The sequence below is a fragment of the Phascolarctos cinereus genome, unplaced genomic scaffold (assembly GCF_003287225.1).
Source record: "Phascolarctos cinereus isolate Bilbo 61053 unplaced genomic scaffold, phaCin_HiC Scaffold_5;HRSCAF=322, whole genome shotgun sequence".
Classification (NCBI taxonomy): domain Eukaryota; kingdom Metazoa; phylum Chordata; class Mammalia; order Diprotodontia; family Phascolarctidae; genus Phascolarctos; species Phascolarctos cinereus.
The window spans coordinates 30,574,507-30,600,226 of NW_027555958.1; the positions used below are offsets into that span (position 1 = coordinate 30,574,507).

At 49.5% G+C, this 25,720-nt stretch overlaps 2 protein-coding genes across 6 annotated transcripts in view; one reads left to right on the plus strand and one right to left on the minus strand.

Moving 5' to 3' along the window:
* The window catches only part of RPA1 (replication protein A1), a 56,401-nt gene extending 46,506 nt beyond the window's left edge, over nt 1-9,895 (minus strand). The window contains exons 1-4 of one of the 2 annotated variants that reach the window (XM_021006979.2): nt 9,715-9,895; nt 4,263-4,313; nt 3,684-3,762; nt 2,806-2,914 (exon numbers count right to left, since the gene is read on the minus strand). In XM_021006979.2, coding sequence (XP_020862638.1) covers nt 2,806-2,914; nt 3,684-3,762; nt 4,263-4,313; nt 9,715-9,747 — 272 coding nt within the window. In that variant the 5' untranslated portion in view covers nt 9,748-9,895. Of the gene's footprint in view, nt 1-2,805; nt 2,915-3,683; nt 3,763-4,262; nt 4,314-6,677; nt 6,820-9,714 lie in introns of those variants that run through there. The other variant, XM_021006980.2, reaches the window with a different exon arrangement.
* A 208-nt stretch (nt 9,896-10,103) lies between these two features.
* The window catches only part of SMYD4 (SET and MYND domain containing 4), a 29,285-nt gene continuing 13,668 nt past the window's right edge, over nt 10,104-25,720 (plus strand). For all 4 annotated transcript variants that reach the window (XR_002328290.2, XM_021006992.2, XM_021006991.2 and 1 more), the window contains exons 1-5: nt 10,104-10,189; nt 14,664-14,806; nt 17,905-18,049; nt 20,657-20,746; nt 23,601-24,771. Coding sequence is in view for 3 of the 4 variants with exons in the window: in XM_021006992.2 (XP_020862651.1) it covers nt 14,676-14,806; nt 17,905-18,049; nt 20,657-20,746; nt 23,601-24,771 (1,537 nt within the window). In the remaining variant the exon portion in view is untranslated. The remainder of the gene's footprint in view (nt 10,190-14,663; nt 14,807-17,904; nt 18,050-20,656; nt 20,747-23,600; nt 24,772-25,720) is intronic.

Consider the following 25,720-nt stretch of genomic DNA (forward strand, 5'->3'; position numbering starts at 1 on the left):
CATTCTAGAACAGGAAGCCAAGGTTTCCCTCAGAAAAAGGAAAGCAAGGACAGGACTTCAAAAATGGCTGCACTCCAAAGCTTTAGGTAATTAAAACACTTTCTGAAATAAATTCTAGCATGTTTACCCATGTTCCTTGGTTAGAGGATTGAAAATTTTCAAAAATAAACAAAGGATTAGTCAACTAATTGGACCTTTGCTTCTCAGGAAACTAGGAGTAGAGGGTAAGGAGAACATTTCTCAAAAAGAACTAATAGAGATCTTCTCTCAGTTTGCCTCAATTTAGCATCCTGCTTTCAGTCCCAGAGCATGAAGTTTTTGTCACCTAAAACACAAGTGAACAGGTATGAAATCCAAGTTGATCACTAGTCATAGCTATCATTAATCTCGCCCCAAAATGCTGCAAGGTCTCTAGACTGCCTTGCTGCCTTTCAGTTGGCCTCTCCCAGTCAGTCTGTTTTTACTGGAGGAACACAGAACTCAGAGATGGAGCCTGGCCTCGGAGGTGGGAAGGCCTGGGGGGCTTCCCAAGTCCTACCTCCAACACATAGTAGTTATGTGTTCACAGGCAAGACTCCTCACCTTGAAAGGCCTTAGACTATCCTCTCCAACTGTAAGCCATCAATGAGATACCAAAATACCATCGGTGGAGAGTTCTCCCTAGAAAAATTTGTCAATTGCTGTGAATTAGAAGTAAAGAATCACAGACCTTGGAGAAATTAGAAGTCATGTCCCCCCTTCCTTTTGCAAGTAGAAGAGAAGCTGTGATAGACCAAGGTTAAAGGGTCAAGCCCACAGCCAGGAAGAACCAGCAAAGTGAACATCAGTACAATGTGAACTCTTGGAGAGGAGGGGCAGTTCCTGATCCCTAGCTCGCACTCTATAAAAGCTGACTGAATGGAACTCCAGGTTTGAAGAGATCTGGGACTCACGGGGAGGTTTCCCTCATGGTCTGGGCTCCAGAGACCTGAAGGTCTCCTGAACATCAGATGGTAGCATGAGATACTGTGGTGTGGTAGGGAAGACCACCCACTTGGTAATCAGAATCTTTGGGTTGAAGAGCTGGCTTGACCACCAACTGTCACTAAAACTTTAACAAATGCCCTCCTCTCTCTGCTCAAGCCTATAAATAAGGCCGATGATGCCTGTTTGGATGAATCCAAAGGGCAAACTAAATCAGAAGCCCGCACTGCACCATGGCCACAAATCACTGCGCAGACACAGGCGTGCTCCGTCATGGAAGACAAGTAGCGTGTGTACAGTTAACAAGAGGTGAAAATCACAAAAAATGGCATTAATTTTCCACCTAAAAACTTACTTTTCTCTCAAGTGAAAGTAAAAATGAGCAGTCACAGGCAAGTCTTAATCAGAAATAAGTTTTTAGTAATATGTGATAATTAATTCTGAAATATTCTGAAAGTACCACTTAGGCATGTTCTTCTATTCCTCACCCTCTTAATTCCCATGAAACCTAAGCTCAGAAGGAAAGATTATTAAGACACTGAATGTAGCTAAATGCAGCCCTCATTTATTTAAGATAAAATACCATTTACTACTCAATTCAAACATTAAAGCAGAACCTAATATGTTAGAGGCACTGGGAACAGAAAGACAAATACTAAACATTTCCTACCCTCAAAGAGCTAACATTCTAGAGCTGGGGTAGGGGATAACATGGACTCTTCAAAATACGGCACAAGAAATCTACCATAGGGCAGCTAGGTGGCGCAGTGGATAGAGTACCAACCTTGGATTCAGAAGAACTGGAGTTCAAATCTGGCCTCAGACATATAACACTTAGTAGCTGTGTGACCCTGGGCAAGTCACTTAACCCCATTGCCTAGTCGCCCCTCTCCCCACCAAAAAAAGACATCTACTGTAGGCAAAGAACCAAGATTCAATGGGGCAGCCAGACAGAGCTCTGGCCTTGGAGTCAGGAGGACCTGAGTTCAAATCCAGCCTCAGACATTTGACACTTACTAGCTGTGTGACCCTGGGCAAGTTACTTAACCTTGACTGCCTCACCAAAAAAGCAAAAAACAAAAAAACAAAAAAAACCCCTAGGATTCAAATTGTCCCCGTAACTTCCTACCTGTGTGGTCTTGGACAGATCACTTAACCTCGCTGGGTCCTAGTTACCTCATCTGTAAAACAAGGGAGCTAGAAGGTACTTCAGAGGCCTCCAAAGAAGGCATGGGAGGATCCCTGAAGGGCCACCCCTCAGGTACCTTCCAGGTCTTTAGCTATGGGCCTCTAAACACAAGTACAAACAAAAAAAATTTCAAGAGGGGAAATAATAACTGGGGGGGGGGATTCATAGAATTTAAGAGTAGGAAGTAGCTATCCAGTCTAACCCATACACAAAAAGATTCTCTACTATAAGATCTGACAAATGGTCATCTAAGAAGGAAGGCCCTGGTAAGGCAATGGTACTTGAAATGAGTCTTTACATTGAGGCCTATATGAAAATCTGGCTCTACTTCTTAAAACTCTAGGTCTTTCATTTAAAAGCTCCAGTGAGAAGTAAGTATACAAAAGGGAGTCAAAGTGATAAAGGGGTCCCCCCCTCTGCTACCAAAAAGGCACAGAAAACCAGCTGGGATGTGTCTTGGTTAGTGCTACTAGGTAACGAGCACGGGCAAGGCCTGAACCAGTGCTGTTACTATTACTTAGTAAGGCCTTGATTCCTGCTGCCTAAGCGCTGTCAATTTTACAGGCCTAGAACTAGGCACATGTGCTCATTTCTACAAATTAACATCCCCACTCGATGAGACAGGAAAGGAAAAAAAGATAAAAACCACTGACCTTCCAAATTTCAGGACATTAACAATGAAGCGGTTAACCCGGCAAATGCAATTGCTTGCCAAGCGCTCTTCCTCCACCAGGCCATTCAGCTGGGTTGCCAACATGAAAGCTGAAAAGTGAAAGAGATTTAATCTCCACAACACGTCGAGCTGGCCTCCTCACACTTCGGTCCAAAGAATACGAATGCCGATCATGTTTGGGGCAAAAGTCCTATACCAGTGCAACAGGGAGCAAGGGCAATAGAAACAGATGTTTTCTGGAATTAAGGCAAATCACAGATTCCCTTCCCCAATTTCCCTACTCTACAAAATGATTACAGCACAGTCATTTGCCAGTAGCAAAAATGCACTGCTACATTTGTATACTACTTTATCTCCACGTGCCCAAATTCACCTTTCCTCACCATTCCAGTTTCATGACAGAAAACCAAACCAAATCAAAAAACCCCTTAGGAGTCTCTCACATTGTGGAACATGTGCTTGCTAACTCTAGCAACAAATTCCCCAGACCAAGTCTTTCTCTCTTTTTAAGCTCCCAACACAGAAATAACATTCAAGAGAGGCAGGTACAGGACAACTAACCCATCACATTCACTTAAAGTCAATATCATCCTCAGGGAAATTAATCACACAGAAAACATACAGAGCCAGTTAGAGAAAATTAATTAAGCCAAGTGGCAGCTTTCCACTTGGACTGTTCTATTGTTAAAATGCTCTGCCAGCTGCAATTCTGTCGGAATTATACTGCCAACCTCCTGTACGCCTTAAAATAAGGCACTTGAATGTCATAAAATAGTGGGTTTCAAGGTGGGGGGGAGGGGGGCGGCACTTCTGTCACTTAAACACAATCAAATTCTGAATCCTCCACACCGTACTCACAGGATACGGTATTCACTCCATCACTCATGAGCATTCGATAACGGGGCGCAGAATTTCCCGTCGCAATTGGCCGGATGCTCTAGGATAGACAATTTGAGTTATTAGCCTGCCTGCTTACAGACTCTCCTGAGACACCTCAAGAGAGTGGCAGGAGAGTAAATCTGACATCAGTACAACACGGGACAAAAACGTTTGCCCACTCCCCTGGATACCTAAAAATAAGTGAAAAGAAACTGGAGTGAAGCATTTCTCCTTCACTCCCTGCCAAGATCTTTGTTCCTTCCCTTCCCCTAAATCAAACCCAATCCAGAACCAAATCAATAAGCGAGTGTTAGCTGAGGACGTGCTGCCAGGGGAGAACGGAAGTGAAGGAAAGCCTCAGGGCAACACACCTTGTGCCAAAGTCACACGTCAGCTCTGGCCAAAGCTGCAAAGGCCCAAAGCTGCCACAAACTCACCTCCCGCTACTGCCCCCGCCTCCCCATAAACATCGATTCGAGCACCTTATACAAATGTAGCTCTAATTTCATTTGCATTGATAAGTTAGAAAGATGCCGGGTTATGTATCTGGATACTTACAATGACTTGGAGTATGGGTTTTATAGTAGTATCTCCTTGTTGCATTATGAGCTGAGAAAGAGACAAAGATAATTCCAGTTATAAACTGAACTGATGCTGTGAAGGTTTTTCTGCATGAACATAAAAATTAGTAGTAGTTTGGGCCTCAGAGAATTTGGGAAGGGCTCGTTAAAAGGGAAGGGCACTCAATTCTCAGAAAAGCTTTGTGTTTAAAATCAACCTGGGTCTTGTCACCTTGGACAACACCCCTTCCCCCTACACATACACCCCCAGATTACCACATGAGGCTCAAATTAAGTTGAAGCAGCAAAAGACTCATTCTGCTTTCTCTCAAAACATGCAGAACATAGACGTACACCACAAAAGGTGGCTCTTTGTATTCAAAGACAATAACACTATTAACAATGTAGCTTTATGTCACCTCTCGCTTTTGAGATAGGTAATTAGCATTCCATGCCACAGTGGCTAGCTACATGCATAATCTCTTTTGCTATCATAGGAGCTCTGGCCTACAGATTGTGATCTGCATGTTTTGGCTCCAAATCATAACTAAGTGCTTCTGATTGACAATCAAGGTTGAAACTGGACAGATGGTAAGGATGAAATATAGGCATATTTACATTTCAAATTCACTAGGAAAGCTCTAAGAGAATTCCATGTGAATCTCATGTTAAAGTGATGAATCATCCCTACTTTACTTCAGAACATATCTAGTTCACTTAAAGCCAACTATACCTGCATGCCCAAGTGTCAAAAATGGCAGCCAGTCAACTATAATCATTTCTCAATTCTCACAATCAGTGTTTCAATCTGAATTGGAAGAGCGCACTTTTCTCTCAATATCCCTACCCCTTTCTACTGCCTCTCCTCCACAGCTCCAACCCTCTCCTGGTACACTATTCCAACATACACACACACACACACACACACACACACACACACACACACACACACACAGTCCCAACCCCTTTCAGACCCTCTCCACATATACAAGATTCCCATCCCAACACAATTACTACCCCCTCATGACTATACTACACTCGTATACACAAAACACCAATAGTTCCCAACCCTCAGGGTCAAAATCCTAGAAAGAAAGCAAGAACAAAACTGACCTCAGACTAGGCCTGCACAACCTGTGGCCCACCAAAGGATTTCAGGCGGCCCTTGAAAAATGTGGAGGAAAACATCTTTTGTATGTAGGGGAAATCCTTTGGCGGGTCGAAGGTTGTACAGGCCTGCCTTAAACAATGACCATGAATGCACAGCATCTCAAAGCAAAAAGGTGAATTTGACCTTGCCGACATCACAAACTTGTTAGGATGTCAACCAGTATTTGAATATGCCTCTGAAAGAATGTACTTTATTTAAAAACTCTTGGTTGTGGAAAGGGAACAGAGCAACAACTTGTAATTAAAAACATAACCAATCAATTAACAAGCACTTATTAGCACTGACAATGCTCTAGACACTGGGAGCTGGGGACACAAAGACAATTATGAAACAATCTCTGTCCTCAAGGATCTTCCATTCCAACTGAAAGAGACAACAAGAACATGGACAGCCATACAAACCAATCTGGGGGAAGCTCAGGGACAGGGTAAGGCTCCATGTGCGCGGTGCTTGAGCTGAGCCTCAAAGATAACGAGGGTTTCTAAAGAAAGCAGCGAATGTCAACAACAATCTGTGGCGAGACCGGAGCTCATGAAAGAGAAGCATGTGTTATAAGGCTGAGGCCGGGGTGCAAAAGGCTTCAAACACCAAAAAGAGATTACATTTTATCCTAGAGGTCTGTGGGAGCCCCGAGGTAATAGGTCTGTCTATAGAGGAGAATGAGACCTGCACTTAAACAAAACCACTTTGGTGGAGTGGAGTGGAGTGGAAAGACTTGAGGCAGGGAGACTAATACAGAAGCAAGACAAGAGTCTTGTTCGTGGCAGGGAGTGAGATGTAAGAAGGCTGGAAAGGCAGGTGGGCTGCTCTGAAGGCCAAACAGAGCATTTTGTATTTGATGCTGGAGCTCACAGGAAGCCACTGGAGTTTACTGAGTGACGGGCTGACATGATCACCTGTGCTTTAGGAAAATCACTTTAGTGGGTGAATGGAGGATGGATTGGGGAGAAAACAGAGGCCAACAGAACTACCAGCATGCCATTGCAGTAATAGAAGGGTGAAGTGAGGAGAGCCTGCACAAGAGTGGTGGCTCACGGCTGGATCAGCAATGAGGCCTATCTGGAGGTGTTGCAAAGATGCTGCAAAAGGTAAAATCAGCGACAGCTTAGATGGGGGCAAGCGAGGGGAGAGGGAGAGATAGTGAGGCACCCAGAGGTGATAGGAGCCTCGTACCTGTGTGAGCAGAAAAGTCACATTTGAAAGATGTTGTGGAGATAAAAACAAGAAAACCAAGCAACTCACTGAGCACACGTGAGGAGCTGCAAACTTGAGTGACTAGAACAGGTGGTGCCTTTGACAGAACGTGGATCAGGGCAGAGTGGAGCTAGCAGGGACCTCCTGAGCTTACAATGCAGTAAGATGGTGAGCCTCAGGAGTGGGGAGCCACCAGCTGGCCTAAGGAGGGGAAAACCAGCCCAAGTCAGAAATGGAACAGGTCAAAGCTCTCATGATGATCTGAGTGGGATCAGGCCCATGAGTAGCCCCTGCACGTCCAGCCTAGACAAGACAGAGAACTTTTTTCAAACTTAAAAAAAAAAAAAGGAGCAAAACCAGACACAGGGAAGTTCAGAAGAGGCATGGATTTGAGGGGGAAAACAAGTCCTCTTTTGGACATGTTGAATTTTAGATGCCTATTCAATATCCAGCTAAGGCACCACCAGCAGGCAACTGGTGACGTGGAACCAGACACCAGGAGAGAGACTTGGGCTAGATATACAGGATCTGGGAGTCATGGGACAGAGAGAATTAAACCCTTGGGAGCTGCTGAGGTCACAAAAGATTTCTCCTAATTTGAGGAACTCCAGGAACCAGAGGGACAAAAGCATGATGGAGAACATGCATTTGAAGATTAATGGGAACAGAAACGGACTAGAGTTACACAGAAAGCTACAGCTACTTACAGTAATAGACACAAGGAAATCACAAGCCTGGCTCTGAGGCATAATATGGTTATAATGAGGGACTTCAACCATGCAGACATCTTTCGAAAGTTCTCTTCGCCCAAAACAGAGCAACTAGAAATTACCTGACCTGTCTTAATAACTTCTTCCTTCAAAAAAGCAAAGGAATCAATGAAGAAAACTTGTTTCCAAGGTATAAATGACCATTCTGGCTTAGAACTTGTGACAGACAAGAAGTTAAATGGTCTAGTATGTCATATACCCTGGATTGTGGGAGAGCAGATTTCAAAGCATTCTGAGAAAGAACAGGATGCCCAGAAAGAGTCTACAAAGACCCCTTCTAGGTCTTTATCTGTGATCCATGAAAATCATCAACTATGATTACTTAAGAGCCAAAACAAGAAGTGATGGTGAAAAACCAGAGTGGCTTCATCAAAAACAGGTGCTACCAACTAACATTAAGTCCTTCTTTTAACCTATTTTTCCCTAAAACATCCGACAAAGTCTGTTATGCTCTTCTTGCAGAAAATGTGGAGAGATGTGGACTATGGATTCTCACACAATGGGGTGAATTGGAAACAGGTTGAATGGGTGGGCCCAAAGAGTAGTCATTAATGGCTCTATGTCAGGCACGCCAGTGGAGTGCCCCAGAGATCTGTGCTTAAGCCTGTGAACATCCTTATCAATCACAAGAAAAGGCACAGATGGGCACACTCATCAAATCTACACATGACATAAAGCTGGGAGGGCATGGATAAACATTCTGCTGAATCAAAGAAGGTGCAATTTAACAGGGATGAATGAAGTCTTACAGTTGAGTTTTAAAAGATCAACTTGACAAGTACAAGATGGGGGAAGAAGCAACAATAGACAGCAGGTCATCGGGAAAAAAAGTTAAACTGAATTGACTGTAAGCTCGATATGCATCAAGAGGGTGTTATGAAAGTTTTAAAAAAGCTGACACACCACCTTAGACTGAATCAAGAGAAGCACAACAGGGGGCAGCTAGGTGGCGCAGTGGATAGAGCTCCAGCCCTGAAATCAGGAAGACCCGAGTTTAAACTGTGCCTCTGACACTTAACACTAACTGTATGACCCTGGGCAAGTCACTTAACCCCAACTGCCTCACCAAAAAGAAAAAAAAGAGAGAGAAGCACATATTATTCAGCACTGGAGGGCTGATAATCTCACAGCACTCTGCCTAGTGCAGACCATATCTGGAAAATGAAGCATTTTGGAGCTACATTTTTGTTAGGATCTTAATGAATTTAAGAGCATCCATCCAGAAGAAAACAACCAGAATGGTGAACTCAGTCAATAAGCATTTATTAAAGGCTTAAGGTGTGGCAGGCACTGTGCTAAGTGCTGAGGATGTGAAGGCAAAAAACAGCCCCTGACCTGAGGGAGCTTACATTCTGACAGGGGAGACAACATGTAAATAACCAGACATATACAGAGGAGGGGGCATAGGACGGAAGGGGATAAGCATTTATATAGCACTTACTATATACCAGGCACTGTGCTAAGTGCCTTACAAATTATTAGCACAGTAGGCAGAATCTGAGAGAAAGCACTAGCAGGAAAGGCTCGCAGACGTTGAAATTTGAGTCTTTAAGGGAATCCAGGGAAACCAGAGCATTTCAGACAGGGGAAAGCCTATACAAAGGCACAAAGAGGGGGGAGGGAGCATCGTGTTTGGGGGAAAACCAAGTAAGACGGTGTAGCTTGATGGGGAAGGGGGTGGGGGTGGGGACAGAGTGGACAGCTAAGCATAAGACTGCAAAAGCGGGAAGAGGCCGGAGCAGAAGTAACTTCAAATGCCCAGCGATCCGGGATCCCCCGGAGCACCGGAGCGCCCCGCTCAGACTCGGCCTCTGGAAAAGCCTCTTGAGCCCCAGGATCATGCCCAGAATCACGCCCAGAAACCTGGGCTGCAGCAGACTCAGGACGGGGCCCGTGCAGCTCCAAACGCCCGCTTGGGCATGTCGTGACAAGCACGCCCGGGCAGCGCTCGGCCCCTTGGTCAAAGACGCGAGCCGGGGCAGCGAGGACGAGGGAGAGAGTCACCGGAGCCCGGCCCGGGCGGCTGTTCTGGGGTGCTGGGCTCCCCCGAAAAGCGCCACAACCACTTGTTGGGAGGTTCTGGCTGGTCCCCGACGTCCCGTCCGACTCGCCCTCCCCCCCGGACGCCTCAGAGCGCCCTCCCAACGACCCCGAGGCCCCTTCTTTTAGAATCACCCCAGCAGCGCTCGGGGATCCCCCCAACTCCGACCCCACCCCCATCCTGCGGCCCGCGCCTCCTCAGGGTCCCGCCAACGCAACGACGGCCCCTCCGACCCCGGCTCCTCCCCCTGCCGCCGGTCCCGCGCCCCCCCCACCTCAATGGCCCCCTCGCTCAGGCGTCCGCTCATGGCCTCCCGCTGTGCTGGCCGCCCCGCTTCCGGCGGCTCCGCTCTCTCAGGTCCCGGGTGTTCGAGCGCCGTCCGCCGAGACGGGAGAGTCCGGGGTTGGGGGGGGGGGTGTCTCTCCCGCGCGCTCAAACTTGATTGGCCCGGCCCGACCGTGGCGCGCGTCGCTCTCGCACTCCGGACGCGGGCGGCGTGGGGGCGGGCTCAGAGCGCCGAGCTGCCATCCCCATTGGCCAAGGCTCCCCGAGCGCGGGGAGGACGTGAAGCCTCGCCCACCGGCGTCCGGCCGGCGTGCGCAGCGTCCGGGGTGGGGGTGCGGAGAGCGCGGCCGGCGCGGGGCTCGAGCCAGCGGAGCCAGGCCCACGCGGGGAGGAGCCACGAGCGACGGGGAGGCCGGCCCGGAGGTCTGCCGCGGTCCCCGCACCCATGCACCCGGCCTGTCGAGGTGAGAGCAGGTTAGGGCCGGACGGCGAGGTAGCAGATGGAGCCAGCCCGGGGCGGAATCTCTTCTAGCCTCAGTTTTCCTGGCTGTAAAATGAAAGGAAGGAAGCATTTATTGAGTGCCTACTATATGCCTCCTGGGGGCTACGCGCTTTGCAGTCATGCTCTCCTTGGGTCCTCACAACCACCTTGGGAGGCAGGTGCTGTTATAATCCCCGCTTTACAGCTGGGGAAACTGAGGCAGGCGGCGGTTCAGGGACTTGCCCTGGGTCACACAGCTAGTAAATGTCAGAGGCTGGATTTGAATTCATGTCTTTACAGCTCCAGGCCCAGAGCTCTGCCCCCTTCCCATTCTAGCTGCAGTGGGGGTGAAGATACCTTTTTGAACTTAATTCTCTTTGGGGGAGAATCAGATGAACCCAGGGTGTGATGCGTTTTAACCTTAAAGGGCCACTATTAATATTACTAGCCCTGGGTCCTAGAGGTGTTAACTTGGATTTCAGGGGCAGCCTTAGTGGGAAGGGAATCACTAAGGCAGTCACTCCACAAATATCTATTAAGTTGAGAGCTAGGTGCCCTCCAGGTGCTGGAAATGGATGATAAACGTTTATTAAGCGCCTACTGTGTGTCAGGCACTGTGCCAAACGCTGGGGATACAAAAAGAAACCAAAGAGCAGCCCCTGCCCTCAAGGAGCTTACAGTCTAATAGGGGAGACAGCATCCATACAACTATGTCCAAACGTGCTACATACAGGATGAATAGGAAATAATTAAAAGAGAGAAGGCGCTGGAATGAAGAGGGTTGGGGGAAGCTTTTGGTTGGGACTTAAAGGAAGCCTGGGAGGTTAGTAGTCAGAGCAGAGGAGGAAGAGCATTCTAGGCGAGGGGGACAGCCAGAGTCAATGCCTATGGAACAGCCAGGAGGCCAATGTCACCAGATCTAAGAGTGTATGTTGTGAGGTAAGGTGTAAGGTGACTGGGAAGGACAGGGTAGGAAGGATTCTGAATGCCAAACAGCATTTTGTATCTGTTCCTAGAGGTCATAGGAAGCCAGTGGAATTTACTGAGTGTGTGTGTTGGGGGGGGGGGACACATGGTCAGACCTGTGTTTTAGGAAGATTGCTTTAGTGTCTGAATGAGGGATGGACTGGAGTGGGGAGAGACTTCAGGCAGCAAACCCCCTGGCAGTGACAAAAAGGCCTTGGCCTCATGAGCAGTTACTGTTTATAGAAGTGCGTACAAAGTAAATGCAGGAGAGTTGGGGAGAGGCGTCATCTAGGTGGAGGCCCTTTGGCTGAACCCTGAAGGAACCTAGGGATTAGAAGAGGTAGAGATAAGGGAATGCGTTGCAGGTATGGGGGGGAGGGGGGCAGCCTATGAAAGGTGATAGACTTGGGGAGGGGCAGTCTCTTGGAAAGAGAAGTTAGAGCCACCTTCCTTTGAGGGTGGAGTGATTGTGGTCTTAGGGATTTCATCCAAACATGGGCCCAGAATCACTGATTTAGTCATTTAGCTGCTTAGTAGAAGAGCTCATATTAGAACCAAACAATTGGAGTAAAGCAAAGGTCTACTTTAGGGATACTTCAGTTGTTCAAAGATGATGATTTCATTAATGTGGTTATTCTCCTCCACTTATGGAGACAGCAGACCCTTAGTGACTTAGTAGGTAGATAGTCTGAGAATTACTACAACTGAAAAATTCAGCCTCCTTTTGCCATCCTGGTGATGAACCTGTCGAAACATAACTCAGTTGGCCTCAATTTGGGAGCTGAAAAGTTCTCCAGCAACCATCTAGTGTGACCTGTACGTGAAAGGAATCCCCTCTTCAGCCAAGGGGTTTCACCTTCAGTGGGTCCTGGCCCCCTTGGGCAGCAGCCCGTCTGGTGAGGCCTATGGAGCCCTTCTCAGAATCCTGGCTTTAAATGCATAAATAAAGTACGTGGGATTACAAAGGAAACCAGTTGTGCTGCAATGCAGCCATCCAAATATTTTTAAAACATATTCACAGACCGTGAGTTAAGTACCTCCACTCCACAGCATACCTCAAAAGCCATCCTTGCTGCCAGGTTGAAGCCATGCATTGAGAAGGAACCTAGTACTCCTGAAAGCAACCCAGTCTCTGGGCTCTGACTGCTGGGAAATTTGTTTGTACCCTGAGCCCAAGTTAGTCTTTTGCTACGTCTACCCCTTGTACATAGCTCCCCTGAAGGCCCCTTTTGCAAGAAGTTCGTAGTGCCTGGCCAGTAGCAGGCACTTAATAGCTAGGTTGTGATTGGTGTGAACAATTAGTCCTGCAGAATGGTCACATGTATTGGCACTGTTCAGAGATATAATTGTGTTAACTATGTTCGTTGTTCCAACCCAGTAGAAATATGCAGTGCACATTTAAATAATGGGACCGCTTCATAGGGTTCCCTGTTCAGACTAATCAGGACCAACCTGTATGTTAGTTGACTGGCTGAGTAAAACACTCCCTTCTCACAATGACCTTACAATCCAATGGAGAGATAAGTACATCTAAATAGATATATAGCACGAATAAAAATTAATAAATATATATGTGTAAAAATTAGATGCAAGGTAGTTTAGGAGGGAGGGTTATTAGCATTTGGGAGAACCAGAAGACACTTCGAGTAGGAAGCAGTGCCTGAGCTATATCTTAAAGGAGGAGAAAGGTTCTAGGAGGCAGAGATGAGGAAGGAACAGTCAGGGTTAGGGGGATTTCCCCCCCTTGGATTCAGTCAAAGGGTCACACTTGAGGACCTAGAGGGCCACATGTAGCCTCGAGGCCACAGGTTCCCCACCCCTGAACTAGGCCATACAAGAATCAAAGGAACTGGAGAGACTTAGCCTGGAAAAGAGCAGACTGCAGAGGGATGTGGTGGCTGTCTTCACACATCTGTAAGGGCTGTCATGTGGAAGACTAGAATGGGAATGCTTGTCCCCAGAAGGCAGAATTAAACCATGTAAGTTGCAGAGATACACATTTAGACTTAATAAAAGAACAGACAGCTAGTTGGTGCAATGGATAGAGTGCCTGAAGTCAGGAAGACCTAAGCCCAAAACTGGCCTCAGACACTGACTAGCTGTGTGACCCTGGGCAAGTCACTTCACCCTGTTTGCCTCAGTTTCCTCATCAGTCAAATGAGCTAGAGGAGGAAATGGTGAACCACTCCAGTATCTTTGCCAAGAAGACCCCAAATGGGGCCGTGAGCAGTCAGATACCACTGAACAGCAAAAAGAAAAGCCTCATGACAGAGCCAGGCCAAAGTGGATGGAAGTCTGCAGGCAGGGCTGCTTGACCACTGGCTGCCTTGTGCAGGGGATTGCTGTTCAGGCTTGTGTTAGGTCCGCTGGCGTTTGAGGGACTTTTCCCTTCTGCGGTTTTGTGATTCCGTGGACAGCAGGGGTGAGTTGTGGCTCTTCATTTCAGCCAGACTCTCCTCTTTGCAATTGCCTTTGACCTGGCATACTGTCACTGCCCTCTGTGCCTTTCTCCTTCCCACTAACTCCCCCAGCGGCCAGTGCCCCCTCGAAATACTTTGTGTATTTGTCTTCAGGAAGCTGCCTGCATTTTCTAACCTCCCACTCCCTGTAGACTTTAAGCTCTCAGAGCAAAGATCGTTCTGCTTTTTTCTCTGGATCCCCAATCAACAACGTTCATTAAGCACCTACTCTGTGCCTGACCCTGTGCACTCAGGCACATAGTAGGTGACCTCATGCCAGGAAGCCTCGCGCGAGGCACCCACGCTGGTATCCTGTCACAGTGTGGCTGTAAGTCAGGCTTCTCGGGCATCGAGCGTGGCGGGGCCAGCAGTCAGCAGAGGCCCAGCCTCGTTCGGCTCAGAGAGCTGCTGAGTGACACACGTTCCCCACAACAGCTCAGGATGGTGTTGTCGTGATAGTGACTGACATCCTGGTGCTTTAAAGTGCTTAGAGCCCTGCTACCTCACGACAGCTGATGAAGCAGGGTGCTACAGGGAGTGTTGTGCCCATTTTCAGATGAGGAAACTGAGGCTTCAGGACTTGAAGTGACTTGTCCATGGCCACATGCTTAGTGTCAGAGGCAGGATTGGAACTTGGGTCTTCCTGGATTCAGCTACCTTCTCTTTTGCCAGGCTGCCTTACAGCTACAGAGGGGTAGGGAAGCTGCATACCGAAGTCATGTGTCCTTGGGGTATTGAGGAAGGGTATCAGTAAGTTAGCTGGCTCAGTGAATCGAGTAGTGGGCCTGGAGTCAGGAAGAGCTAAGTTCAGATCCAGCCTCAGACACTCACTATTTGCTTTATAACCCTGGGCAAGTTACTTAACCTCTGTTTGCCTTAATCCACTGGAGGAGAAAATGGCAAACCACTCCAGTGTCTTTGCCAAGAAAACTCCATGGGCAGTGTGGACGTGCCACAGTCGCCAGGGCACAAGGGGTCAGACACGACTGAGCAGCAACATTCTGACGTGGTCGTTTCCTCCTCACTTTACAGTTCTGCGGTAGCATGGACCTGCCTGTGGAGGAGTGGCAGTCCCACGTGCGCAGGCGGTGGCTGCAGCTCCAGCCGTCTGTCCGCGCAGCATTCTCTACCGGCGCCCTGCAGGAGGTCATTCTGCTTTGCTCTTCTCTACTCCAGTAAGTCACTGGCAGCCCTAGAAGAGAGTGATCGGCCCCCAGGCCTGCATCATCCTTTGCACGAAGGCTTCCTTTCAGGCTCTTGGACATGACAGTCCATGACCCCATTCTCATAGTTAGCTCGATCCCCACTCAGACAACATTCAGAGCCTTTGTCTCAACTTCCCCCGGTTATCCTTAAAGGTCAGGCGTGGGACTGAACAATATCCGAGGTCAACTAGCCCAAGTCCCTCACTCTGTATCAAAGGGAGCCTTATCTTTCATCTGTCCCAGCTCTTCTCAGACTTCTTGTTCTCAAAACCCCTTTGTACTCTTAAAAAATTGAAGACCCCTCCCCAAAAAAAGGGCAGTGTCTTAATATTAGTATGAAAAGAGCTGTGACGTTGCAGCCCTCCTGAAGCCCGGAGCAGGCTGTCAGGACTTGGCCATCTTGAAATCAGTATTCCAGCCTCTGCGTTTTACAGATGAAGAGACTGAGGTCAAGGAATGCAAAGTGGCATACCTACGGCCACATAACTAATAGGCTTCAGAGGTGGGTTAAGCCTGGGTCTTCCAGACCCAAGTCCCATAGCGCGTCCCCCACCCTGCCTCTCGGGCCACCTGTCAGCTAGGGCTCCACCGTGGCAGCCAGGCTATGGGTCCTGCTTGGACCAGAAGCTGTCCTGCTTCCAGTGTGGCAGGGTTGAAGCTGGCCATGGCGGGGTGGGGGGTGACTGGTGGGGGACACAGTGGGATCTCCCACTAGGACCGTTGAAGGTCATTGGAGCACTGGGGGGAAGAGAAGTCAAGGAAGAAGGAGGCTTGCTCTCCATTCCGTGCTCTGCCTTGCTGATTTTGGTGCTGAGGGCAAGCAGGGGTGCTTAGGTACTTTACAGCTATGTAGGAAAGCTGGGTTAATGGCTTAATTTCTTCTCTTTCACTCCCCTTACTCACCCCTGCTGTCATGTCCTCTTCCCCCATACCTGGAGTTCTCATAAAGGGAACCTCAGAGGCCTGTGACTCTGAGGGTCATTAGACTCTGCACACGTGTGTTTGCAAAGTCCACGATTTTCCAATGAGCCATAGCCCTAGGGATCCTGAGCTTTGCTAATCACTCAGCAAGGAGCAAGGGGGTGGCTGACCTGGCATCAGCCCCTGTGGCAGGAGGGGGTGGGAGCCGCTCAGAAGAGCCCCCATTGTGGCCTGTGCCCTTTGGGAAGTTAGATTCCAGCAGAAGAAGCAAACTGAACATCATGCAACCGTTCTTGAACAATAAAGTGTTTTAATTAGCAATAACAGATTCTAACCAACTACTCAATCCAATGTTCCATCTCCTGTCTCCTTTGCATAGGCTGTCCTACACACCCGGCCAATGCCCTCCTTCCCTCTGCATCATAGATTGACTTCAGGTGCTCCCTTCTGCCACAGGCCTTTCCTCATCCCCTCAGCTGGGGGGCTCTCAGAAATCGCTTTGTATTGGTTTAATAGCAGCTTTTCTGTGTAGATATTGTTCTTCTGCCCTACCCCGCAGAAGACCCTTTCAGTTTCTGTCTTTGTTTGCCCAGTGCCTGACACATAGCAGGGGCTTAATAAATGCTGATTGAAAGGAATAATGATCGTAGTGGAAGGAAGCCCTCAGTGTGACCCAGTCCGCTAGAAGTATGTCTTCCCTCCCTCGGCTTTCCAGCTTCCCTGCTTGACCTCTCCTTGGCGTTACCACATCCCGACTTCAGACGATCTCGGGGTTGTAAGAGCCCTTACTGTCCCTCCTCTACCGTCCTTGATAAGCGGTCATCCGGCCTCCACATGACGACCCTGGATGGGTTAGAAGGTGACCAGTCCAAAGGAGAGGATGCTACCTAGAGGCCGCCTGGACACGTTCTAACTCTTCTCTGTATTTCTCTAGTCACTGCAGAGATTCAGCTCCTCTGCTTGCTTCCATTCCCATGTGTCAGCAGAGACGTAATCTCTCCTGTATGTTTCATGCCTCCCCTCCACGCCCACGTCACAACCTAACCCAGGGCCTCGTCACTTCTGGCCTGACTTATTGCACTAGCCTTCTGTCTCCCCTCCACACAGCTGCCAGGGTGAGCTCTGACCATGCCCCTCCCCACTTGTAAACTAGTGGCTCCCTCTTGCTTCTAGGTTCAAATACAAAGTCCTTTGGCTAAGCAGATTGAAAGCTCTTTACATCCTGGCCCCTTCCTGCCCTCCTAGTCTTCTTACACTTTTGTGTCGCCCACACACTCTAAATCCAGCATTTACTAACCTTCAAAACTCGATCCAGCTGCCCCGTCTGCAGAAGCCTTTCCTGGTCCACACAGGTTCTAGAGCTGTCCTCGCCAAGGCTACCATCCGTCTGCTCCATGTGTATGTGGAGTGGGCCTCATTATTGACCCGTTGTCTCACACATTCGAATGCAAGCGCTCGAAGGCAGGCATGGTTCTTGCCTTCCTCTGTGTTCCCATCCATTGGTGCAGTGTCTGGCACACAGTACGCACTTCATCAGCATGTGGCTGATTGGTTCCTGTTGAGCCATTCCTTCCCGGGGCCCTGCTGCATGGCCCCGGCAGGAAACATTCCCTGAGTGAGGGATGTCGTGTGTTTTCTTTCTCTCTGCTCGGTGCCCTGGCTGGCCAGTGGACTGCTGAGCGTTCATTGGCTTCTGAAGAGGTCGGTGCACCGCCTGGCCAGCAGGCTTCTGCAGCCCCTCCGGCATCGTGTGCTGCCACAGACGCTCTTTCCCACCTCAGATCTCTCGTGTCCAGATGTTCTCACAGCTGGGCATTTATGGGAAGCAGACTGATGTCGTCACTTTCTGCCATTGCATCTGTGAGTGATGAGTGTTCATAGAGCTAGAGGGTCTTAGATTTAGACCCTGAAAGCCCTGAGAGGCCGTCTTGTCCACCTCCCTTGTTTCACAGATGAAGAAGCCGAGGCCCAGAGCGGTAAGTGGAGGCACTCACCCTGGTCCCATGGGCAGGAAACCATAGAGCCCCACCACGGCCCTCCCGGGCCCCTTTGCTCCCTATCCAGTGCCCCCTCCCCAGGACCAGGTCTCCTACAAACAAAGGTTTGTGCTGGCCTGTAGCCATGTGAGCCTTCTCTCCTTTTTGCAGACCTGAAGACGAGGCTTTTTTACAAAGACTGGCTGAAGGTTACTCAGTGGAGAAGGATCCAAACGCTTACCTTTTTTATAAAGAAGAGGGGAACAAGGCATTCCAGAAAAAGGCGTACAAGGCGGCTGCCATGCTGTACTCACAGGTGAGGGGCAGGGCAGGGCAGGTCCAGCAGGAGGTGCCACAGACATGTGATGGACAGCTCTGCCTTCTGCAGGCATACAGCTGCACCAGTGAATGTTGTCTCTTACACTTGGTCTGTGATTAGAGGTTTGGGTGGAAGAGAGGACCCTTGGCAGAACTGTCCTGGGCCATGTTTAGGAAACAAAGGGAACCTTGTACTGTGGGCCCTACATTCCATTAAGAAGCCCCTGTGTTCTTAAACATCTAGCTGGAGTACGTGGTCCCAGCTACAGGCCGTGTGGGCCTCCCACCAAGCCTTGTCTGTCCGTGTCTGTCAGCCCCAGGGGATCATAGGCCATTTTTATATGGAGGACTTACTTTAGCCCTTCAGTGCTCTTCCATGCCCTGGGGGTACGAGCACAGATTGAAACCCGTATGACTTAGTTGATGGCCTTTGGAGTTGCCATGGCAGGAAACCTTCTCACCCTGGCCCACCTGGCGAGGAGCTGCTCTGAGCTTAGCGAGGCTGGTGCTCAAACAGCAGATGTCCCTGGGCCCCTGCCGGAGCTTGCCCTTCACTGGCAAAGCCGTTGAGACTCCAGGGTCACCTCCATGCTTCAACACAGAGATGCTGGATGCCCATGGAGCTTATAAAAGGACTGACTGGTGAAAAATTCCAGTTTGCTGGTCCTGCACAGGTCCTCTGAGTGAACAGATGGAACATAGACAGCTATGCGGTGCTCTAGACAGCTAGGACCCACAATGTTTCCTGAGTGGCTAATGATCAGATCCACTCGGACATCCTGGCCCTGGAAAATGTGCCTCACCTTCCGTGCCTCTTGCCTCTGGCCAGTGTACCCTACCAGGACTCCCAAGACAAGAGAAACACACCTCACCTCCTGTCTAAGTGAGGGAAGAGTATAAGGTCTAGGAGATTCCAGATTGTAAGAGGATCTTCTGGCTTTGGAGTTAGTGGATAGAGTGTAAGCTTGAGATGTGGACCAGAAAGTGGAAGCCCTCCATGCGCCAAAGTGAACAGCACCCTGAGAAGCTCTCTCCCCGTCCCTTTAGCAGCAGGGAAGGACGGTGCACCAGAATTGTGGAGAGGGGCTGACTGTCCCTGTCTCCGTCCTGACTGAGCTGCAGGCCTGCTGACTTTGCTTTAAGCCACCCATGTCTGTCATAGCTACACAGCTTCTTTTGGGAGTGGCTCCCATGGCCCCTCTAAGAGCCGGGGATTCTGATTGGCTGTTTGTACTGACAGATCTTCCTGCTTGCTCAGAGCATTATTTTCACTACTGCCCCAGCAGATGGGCCCTCCATGGAACCATACCAACCTCACAGTTTTTGATGACTAGCCCTCTTGCCCACTGTTTCTTCAAGGGGTGCATATGTGTTGGGGTCTTTTTTTTTTAATTTGATAATTTATTTTTCCCCAATTATGTGTAAAAACAATTTTTAATGTTCATTTTTAAAACTTTGAATTTCAAATTCTCTGCCTTCCTCTCTCCCAACCCCCCTCATTAAGAAAGCAAGCGATTCGATATAGGTTATACATGTGCAGTCATACAAAACATTACCATATTAGTCATGTTGTAAAAGAAAACATAAACCAAAAAAACCCTCTAGAAAAATAAAGAAAGTAACAAAAATATGCTTTGATCTGGATTCAGACCACATGTGCTGTTTTTGTGGGACTTACCTTGAGGGTCCTCTTGTCTGTTTCTGTATGGAGGTAAAGAGACCCAGAAGTGAATCCTGAATGGGCCAGGCTCCCTGGTGGTGCAATCTCTAATGCTGAGAGTCTGCTTCCTGGCCAGTCACTGGGCACGTATGTGGAGACATCACCATGAATTGAAACGAACCCGATTCCACGGGCGCCGGGGAGGATGACCGGCTTCAAGGGGTCGGCCCACTAATAATGGCAGATGTTAACATAGCATTTGAAGCTTCCCAAAGTACTTCACGATTTTGTCATCCTTCCCAACAGTGCTATGAGATTGATACTATAGTGTCATTTACCCCCATTTTACAGATGAGAAAATGGGCTTAGAAAATGTAAGTGACTTACCCATGGTCACACGGCAGAGTCAAGAGTCAAACCCAGGTCTCTCCTGCCTCCTAGTCTGGCTATCTGTCCGCTCTCCCTTTCGCTTTATAAATATGCTGCCTAAATATGTGACATGTATGTACAAAGGGAGACAAAATAAAAGGAAACATTAAATGGAGACATAAACAGCCTTCCCAACCTTCCAAAAGCTAGTGAGCTGATCATGGTGTTGGTACCTTGCATGTGTTTACGCTGCTTTGATTTTCCGTCACTCCACAAGCATTTATTGATCACTTCCTAAATGCCGACACGGTGCTAAGTGCTGCAGATGCAAAGAAAAAGCAAAAACATCCCCTGCCCTCAAGGGGCTTACACTCTAAAGCTGTGCTTGTACCCTCTTACATCGGTGGATCCCACAGCAAGGCTCTTCAACTAGGCAGGGCTGCTGTTGTTATCCCCACCTCAGAATGATTTTGCCCAGGTGTACACATTGACAAGTAGTAGTGGGCCTGGAACTCCAGTCTTGATCCCCTGATAAAGTTCCTTCCGTTCACTGGCATCTCCTTATCACTCCTGCAGGGAACCTCCCATGCCAGACCCAACACTCAGGAAATGTCGTTGTGTTTTGCCAATCGCTCTGCAGCCTTCTTCTATCAGGCTCAGTATGAGGTGAGTACCAAGATGCCTACTGTGGTTGGCAGAGAAGGGCTTTTATCACCCTGGAGTCAAAAAGAGCTTCAGTAAACTCTGCTCTCCAAGGACAAGAGTGCCAGGAAAGCCCCTGAAGGAATGGGGGCCCCCCCGAGTCTCTCTCCAGGAGGGTTCATCCTGAGCAGCCTGCGGTTTTCAGCAAGAAGGCATCTGTCATGTGGCCTCTGGGGTTTTGGGAAGAGGGGCTGCTGTGGAACCCAAGTCGTGCGGGAAGACTTGGAAGGGGACAGAGAGTCTGCTGCAGGATTCTTCTTGGAGGGTGACTGGTCCCTCTGCGTTACCTTCTGTGGGCAGGACAGGGAGGGTGTTCTTCTGACCTCCTTGCGTGGGTGCGTGGTGCTCCATTTGGCTGGGGCCATGGGAGCTCTGCTTTCAGAGCCCACAGCCCCGGCTCTGCCCACCACCCTTCCTGGCCTGGAAAGAAGAGAAGTAGGTGGAACCTTTGTGAGACTCTGGAGATTTGGTTGTAGCTTCAGTGGCGCTGATCTTTCTGCCTTTCTTTGTCTGAGATTTCCTCAACTCCTTCATCAAACAAGGATTTCCCATCAAAGGGAAGCAGCTCTCTTTTAGTCTTGGGTTCCCATGGGACCAGGCCTAGACAAAATCAAACATGGCTTCTGGTATCTGAGCAGCAGCACAGTGTAGTGGGGGCCTGGAGGGAGGGGGCCACTGGATTTGAATGTGGGAGACCGTGATGCAGATACTGCCTGCAGCAATGGTGGGGCACTGTGGGCGAGTCAGATCACCTCTGCCTCCCTGTCACCCCATGTAAATGGGATTGTTGACACCTGGCCTACCTCCCAGAAGGGATCACTAGGAGGAAAGCATCATGTGAGGGGGCGAGCTCCTGGAGACCTTTAGCATGACATGAGAAGCCTCTGGTGCATCCCGAGCCTTCTCTGAGGCATCTGCTAAGGCATGATGCCGTGGATAGAGTGTGGGACTCGGGTCAGGAAGACGTTGCTTCGAAGCAATCAATCAATCAATCAACAAACATTAATTAAGAGCCTACTACATGCCAGGCACTGTGCTTAGCATTAGGGATATAAAAAGAGGCAAAAGATAGTCCCTGCCCTCAAGGAACTTACAGTCTAATGGGGAAGACAACACGAAAACAGTATACAAAAAGCTGTACAAAGCAATCTCTATTCAGGATAAATAGGAAATAATGAACAGAGGGAGGGCACTGGAATTAAAAGGAATTGGGGAAGGCTTCCTGTAGGAGGTAGGATTTTAGTTGGAACTTAAAGGAATCCAGAGAGGTCAGTAGTTGGAGCAGAAAAGGAAGAGCATTACAGGCATGGGAGACAGCCAGAAACAATGCCCAGAGCTAAGAGATGGAGGGTCCTCTTCATGGAACAACCAAGAGGCCAGTGTCCCTGGATTGAGGGGTGTGGCCCCCAGCCAACTGACCTCACCTCTCTGGGCCTCAGTTGATTGAGGACCTTCAGATGACCGCCCATCTCCCTTCCAACTTTAAATCTCTAGTCCTCTGTATTTGCTGCAGTTCTAATAATCTGGCAGCCCCATATAGCTTCCAGCTGGGCTGTACAGGAGCTGCCCTCGGCACATGGCTGGTCTGGGCACTCAGAGCCAGGCCCTGGAGGATGGAGTAGCCTTGATGTTAGCAACCCTCTGTCATAGTCTTGGCTATAGGAACCTGCTTGGCAGGTACTGGGGGCCTCGTTATAGGGGGTCCAGGGTTATGTAGATACCTTGAGTCTTTTTGACCTGATGGGTTCTGGACATTCACTCGAAGTGGCCAAGAGGTTGTCCAACCTGAATGGCAGTTCAGGGGAGCTCCCTTCCCTGTAACAGATAATTTCTCCAAAGTTTTGCCAATGTACTTTTGGAGGTGATTGGAGCTTCTCCTAAAGCCAACAGAATGGGCAATTTGGAAAGACAGGCGGATGTAGTAGGTTGTGACAGCTATTTTGTAGGTTAGCTCTGCTTAGCTGTCTTTCTTTGTTACAAATGTGGGTTCAGTGGGGGAGCAGCCAGGCTTAGAGGGGAAGCAAGCAACTTTAAGAAATAAAAAATAAGCTCATACAGGATTGTCACACATGGGTTTCATTTTTTTTTTTAAATCTGCTTTGGGCAGAAATTAACTCTTGTGGTTGAGAGAATCAATCAACAATCATTTACTAAACACCTACCATTCCCCACCCTCATCCTATACTAGAGTCACAAAAATGAAATTGTCCCTGCTCTCAGGGAGCTTATGTTCTACTGGAAGGATACAGCCTGTTCATAGATCAGTAAACAGAGGGTATATTCAAACCCAACACAGATCAGTCCTGGTGGGGCAGAGCAGGCTAACAAGGGCAGGGCAGGGGGAGGGTGGAAGAGGCAGGGAAGGCCTCTGAGGGGTGGTGGACCTTGGGCCACCGGGAGGGAGGAGGGATTCTCAGACATGAGGACAGAGAGCTTCCTGGGCCTGCGAGGGAGCCAGATTCAGAGTGTCCTGTACAGGGAACAGTACTGGCTAGAACAGCCAGCGCCCAAGGGGGAATCGAGTAATCCTCCTGGAGAGAGGGGCTGGAGCCGGACTGTGCCCAGCAGAGGAGTTTGGTATTTGTTCTTGAGGTGACAGGACGCCCATGCAGCTTCTTAAGCAGGGCTTCTCCACACTTGTTGCAAGGACCGTTTGTTTGCTGTAAGACGGACCCCTCGTGTGATGTATGTTTATCCAAAGGTCACATTATATCGTCCTGGCAGGTTCTGTAATGCAGGGAGAACCAAAGCATTTGTAGAGGTGCAGGAGGCCCCCCAGAGAGCAGGAGTCATATTCCCATTTCCTCTCTAATTTTAGATTTGTCTTGAAGACATTGGGAGAGCCCAAATGCACGGGTACCCAGAAAGATTACAGCCCAAGCTGATGCTGCGCAAGGCCAAGTGCCTCGTGGCCCTGGGCAGGCGACAGGAGGCAGCCCTGGCCATCCGTGACCTGGAGCAGAACGTGGCAGCTCGGGAGGCTGGCACCGGCACTCCCCATCTCCAGGACCTGCAGAGGAGGCTCCGCCATCTGAAAACAAGGGGGCAGGAGGACAAGGGCCCTGCGGAGGCTCATCCCACGGGTCCAGCACCCGCCTCAAAGGAGGTCCATCTGAAGGCCGAGAACGAGCGGATTCCCGGCGCAGCATCCTCTGTGAGTTTGTGCAGCGACCCTTCCAGAGGCCGCCATCTGATCGCCACTGAGGATATCCTTCCTGGTGAGCTCCTAGTGAAAGAGGAGGCTTTTGTGAGCGTCCTCAATCCTGGAGAGACTCTGTGGCAGCGGCTGGGCCCAGAAGCCGGGCGAGACAGCGGAGCTGCCCCTGGGGACCTCCGCTGTCACCGCTGTTTGAAACCCACCATGGCCACAGTTCCCTGCCAGGGATGCAGCTACGCCAAGTACTGCAGCCGGCAGTGTATGCAGCTGGCCTGGGAGCGCTATCACAGGACAGAGTGTTCCCTGGGCGGGACGCTTCTCACCCTGGGAGTCTTTTGCCACGTGGCACTAAGGACAGTCCTCCTAGCTGGCTTTGAGCTCGTTGACAAACTCGTAAAGACACTTCAGGGAGCTGTGAATTCTGAAGCGGTTTCTGTACCCGAAGGCCAGCCTCCGATGGAGAAACTGGATGCCCAGCTCGGCCTGGGGAAAGGGGACCAGAATCGGGGGCTGTCTGGGATGCCAATTCCCGGCTGTGACAGGGATGGCAGTTATCAAAGTTCTTACCACGCCGTCTTCCACCTCTTGCCCCACACAGAAAGGCACAGCCCAGAGCGCAAGTTTCTCTGTGGCCTGAGCGTCGTGGCCTTGTGCAAGAAGCTGGGAGAAGCCTATTGGCCTTCCCCACTGTGGGGTCAGGGGCCCTCCAAGCAGGAGGCAGCCTTGACAATGGAGCAGTCACCCCGGCCCAGCACCTGGGCGGTGGCCATGCTGAGGCACGTGCTGCAGCTGCACTGTAATGCCCAGGGAGTGACTGCCCTCCAGGAGGCCGGTAAGTGGGTATAAACAGGACATTCCAGAGGGCTTTTTTTTTCCATCTTGGTCTTTATCTATAATGCAGTGAGTGACAAGAAAGTCAGCTTAAAGGAGCATCCCAGAAAGAGTTAGCCAAGCATTCTGGAAGAGCTCAGTTCAAGGAAGGAAGGAAGAGAAGAAGGGAAGGAAGTGAGGAAGGGAGGAGGGAAGGAGAGAGAAAGGAAGGGAGGAAAGAAAGGGAAGGAGGGAGAGGAAGGAAGGGAAGGAAAGTGGAAAGAAGGGAGAGAGAAGGAAAGGAAGGAAAAATGGGAAGAAGGAAGAAAAGGAGGGAGAGAGGGAGGGAGGGCGGGAGGAAGGGAAAAAGAGAGAAAGGAAGAAAGATAGATGGGAGGGGAGGAGGACGGAAGGAGCATTTAGCATCTAGCAGCTCTAGACCTTTTTCCTTCTACTGACTCTGACCTTAGCAGAGGGCCTTTCTACCTTCTATAAAAGTGAGAAAAGAATGTCTTTCCTTCCCACCTGCCTCCCAGGGTGTTTGTGAGGCTTACATGGGCTATCCGTCAATCACCAAGAATTGCTTAAGCATATACAGTGTGCTGAGTCCTGGGCATCCAGAGTAGTGAAGTAGCCCTGCCCTCTGAGAGCTTCTGCTCTGCACTGGATCCAGCCTAGCTAGTACCATGTGCATATCAGTCCTACAAATAGCAACTCAGGTTGGGTGGAGCTCGAGAAGGGCTTCAGGCTGCCGCCTGATCCTGGTTTTTTTTTTTTTTTTTGGCTGGGCTATGGGGTTAAGTGACTTGCCCGGGGTCACACAGCTAGGTAAGTGTTATGTGTCTGAGTCCAGATTTGAACTCAGGTCCTCCTGAATTCAGGGCTGGTGCTCTATCCACTGCGCCACGTAGCTGCCCACTTGATCCGGGTCTTAAAGGAAATTAGAGACATTGTAAAAATCCTTTGAAAGG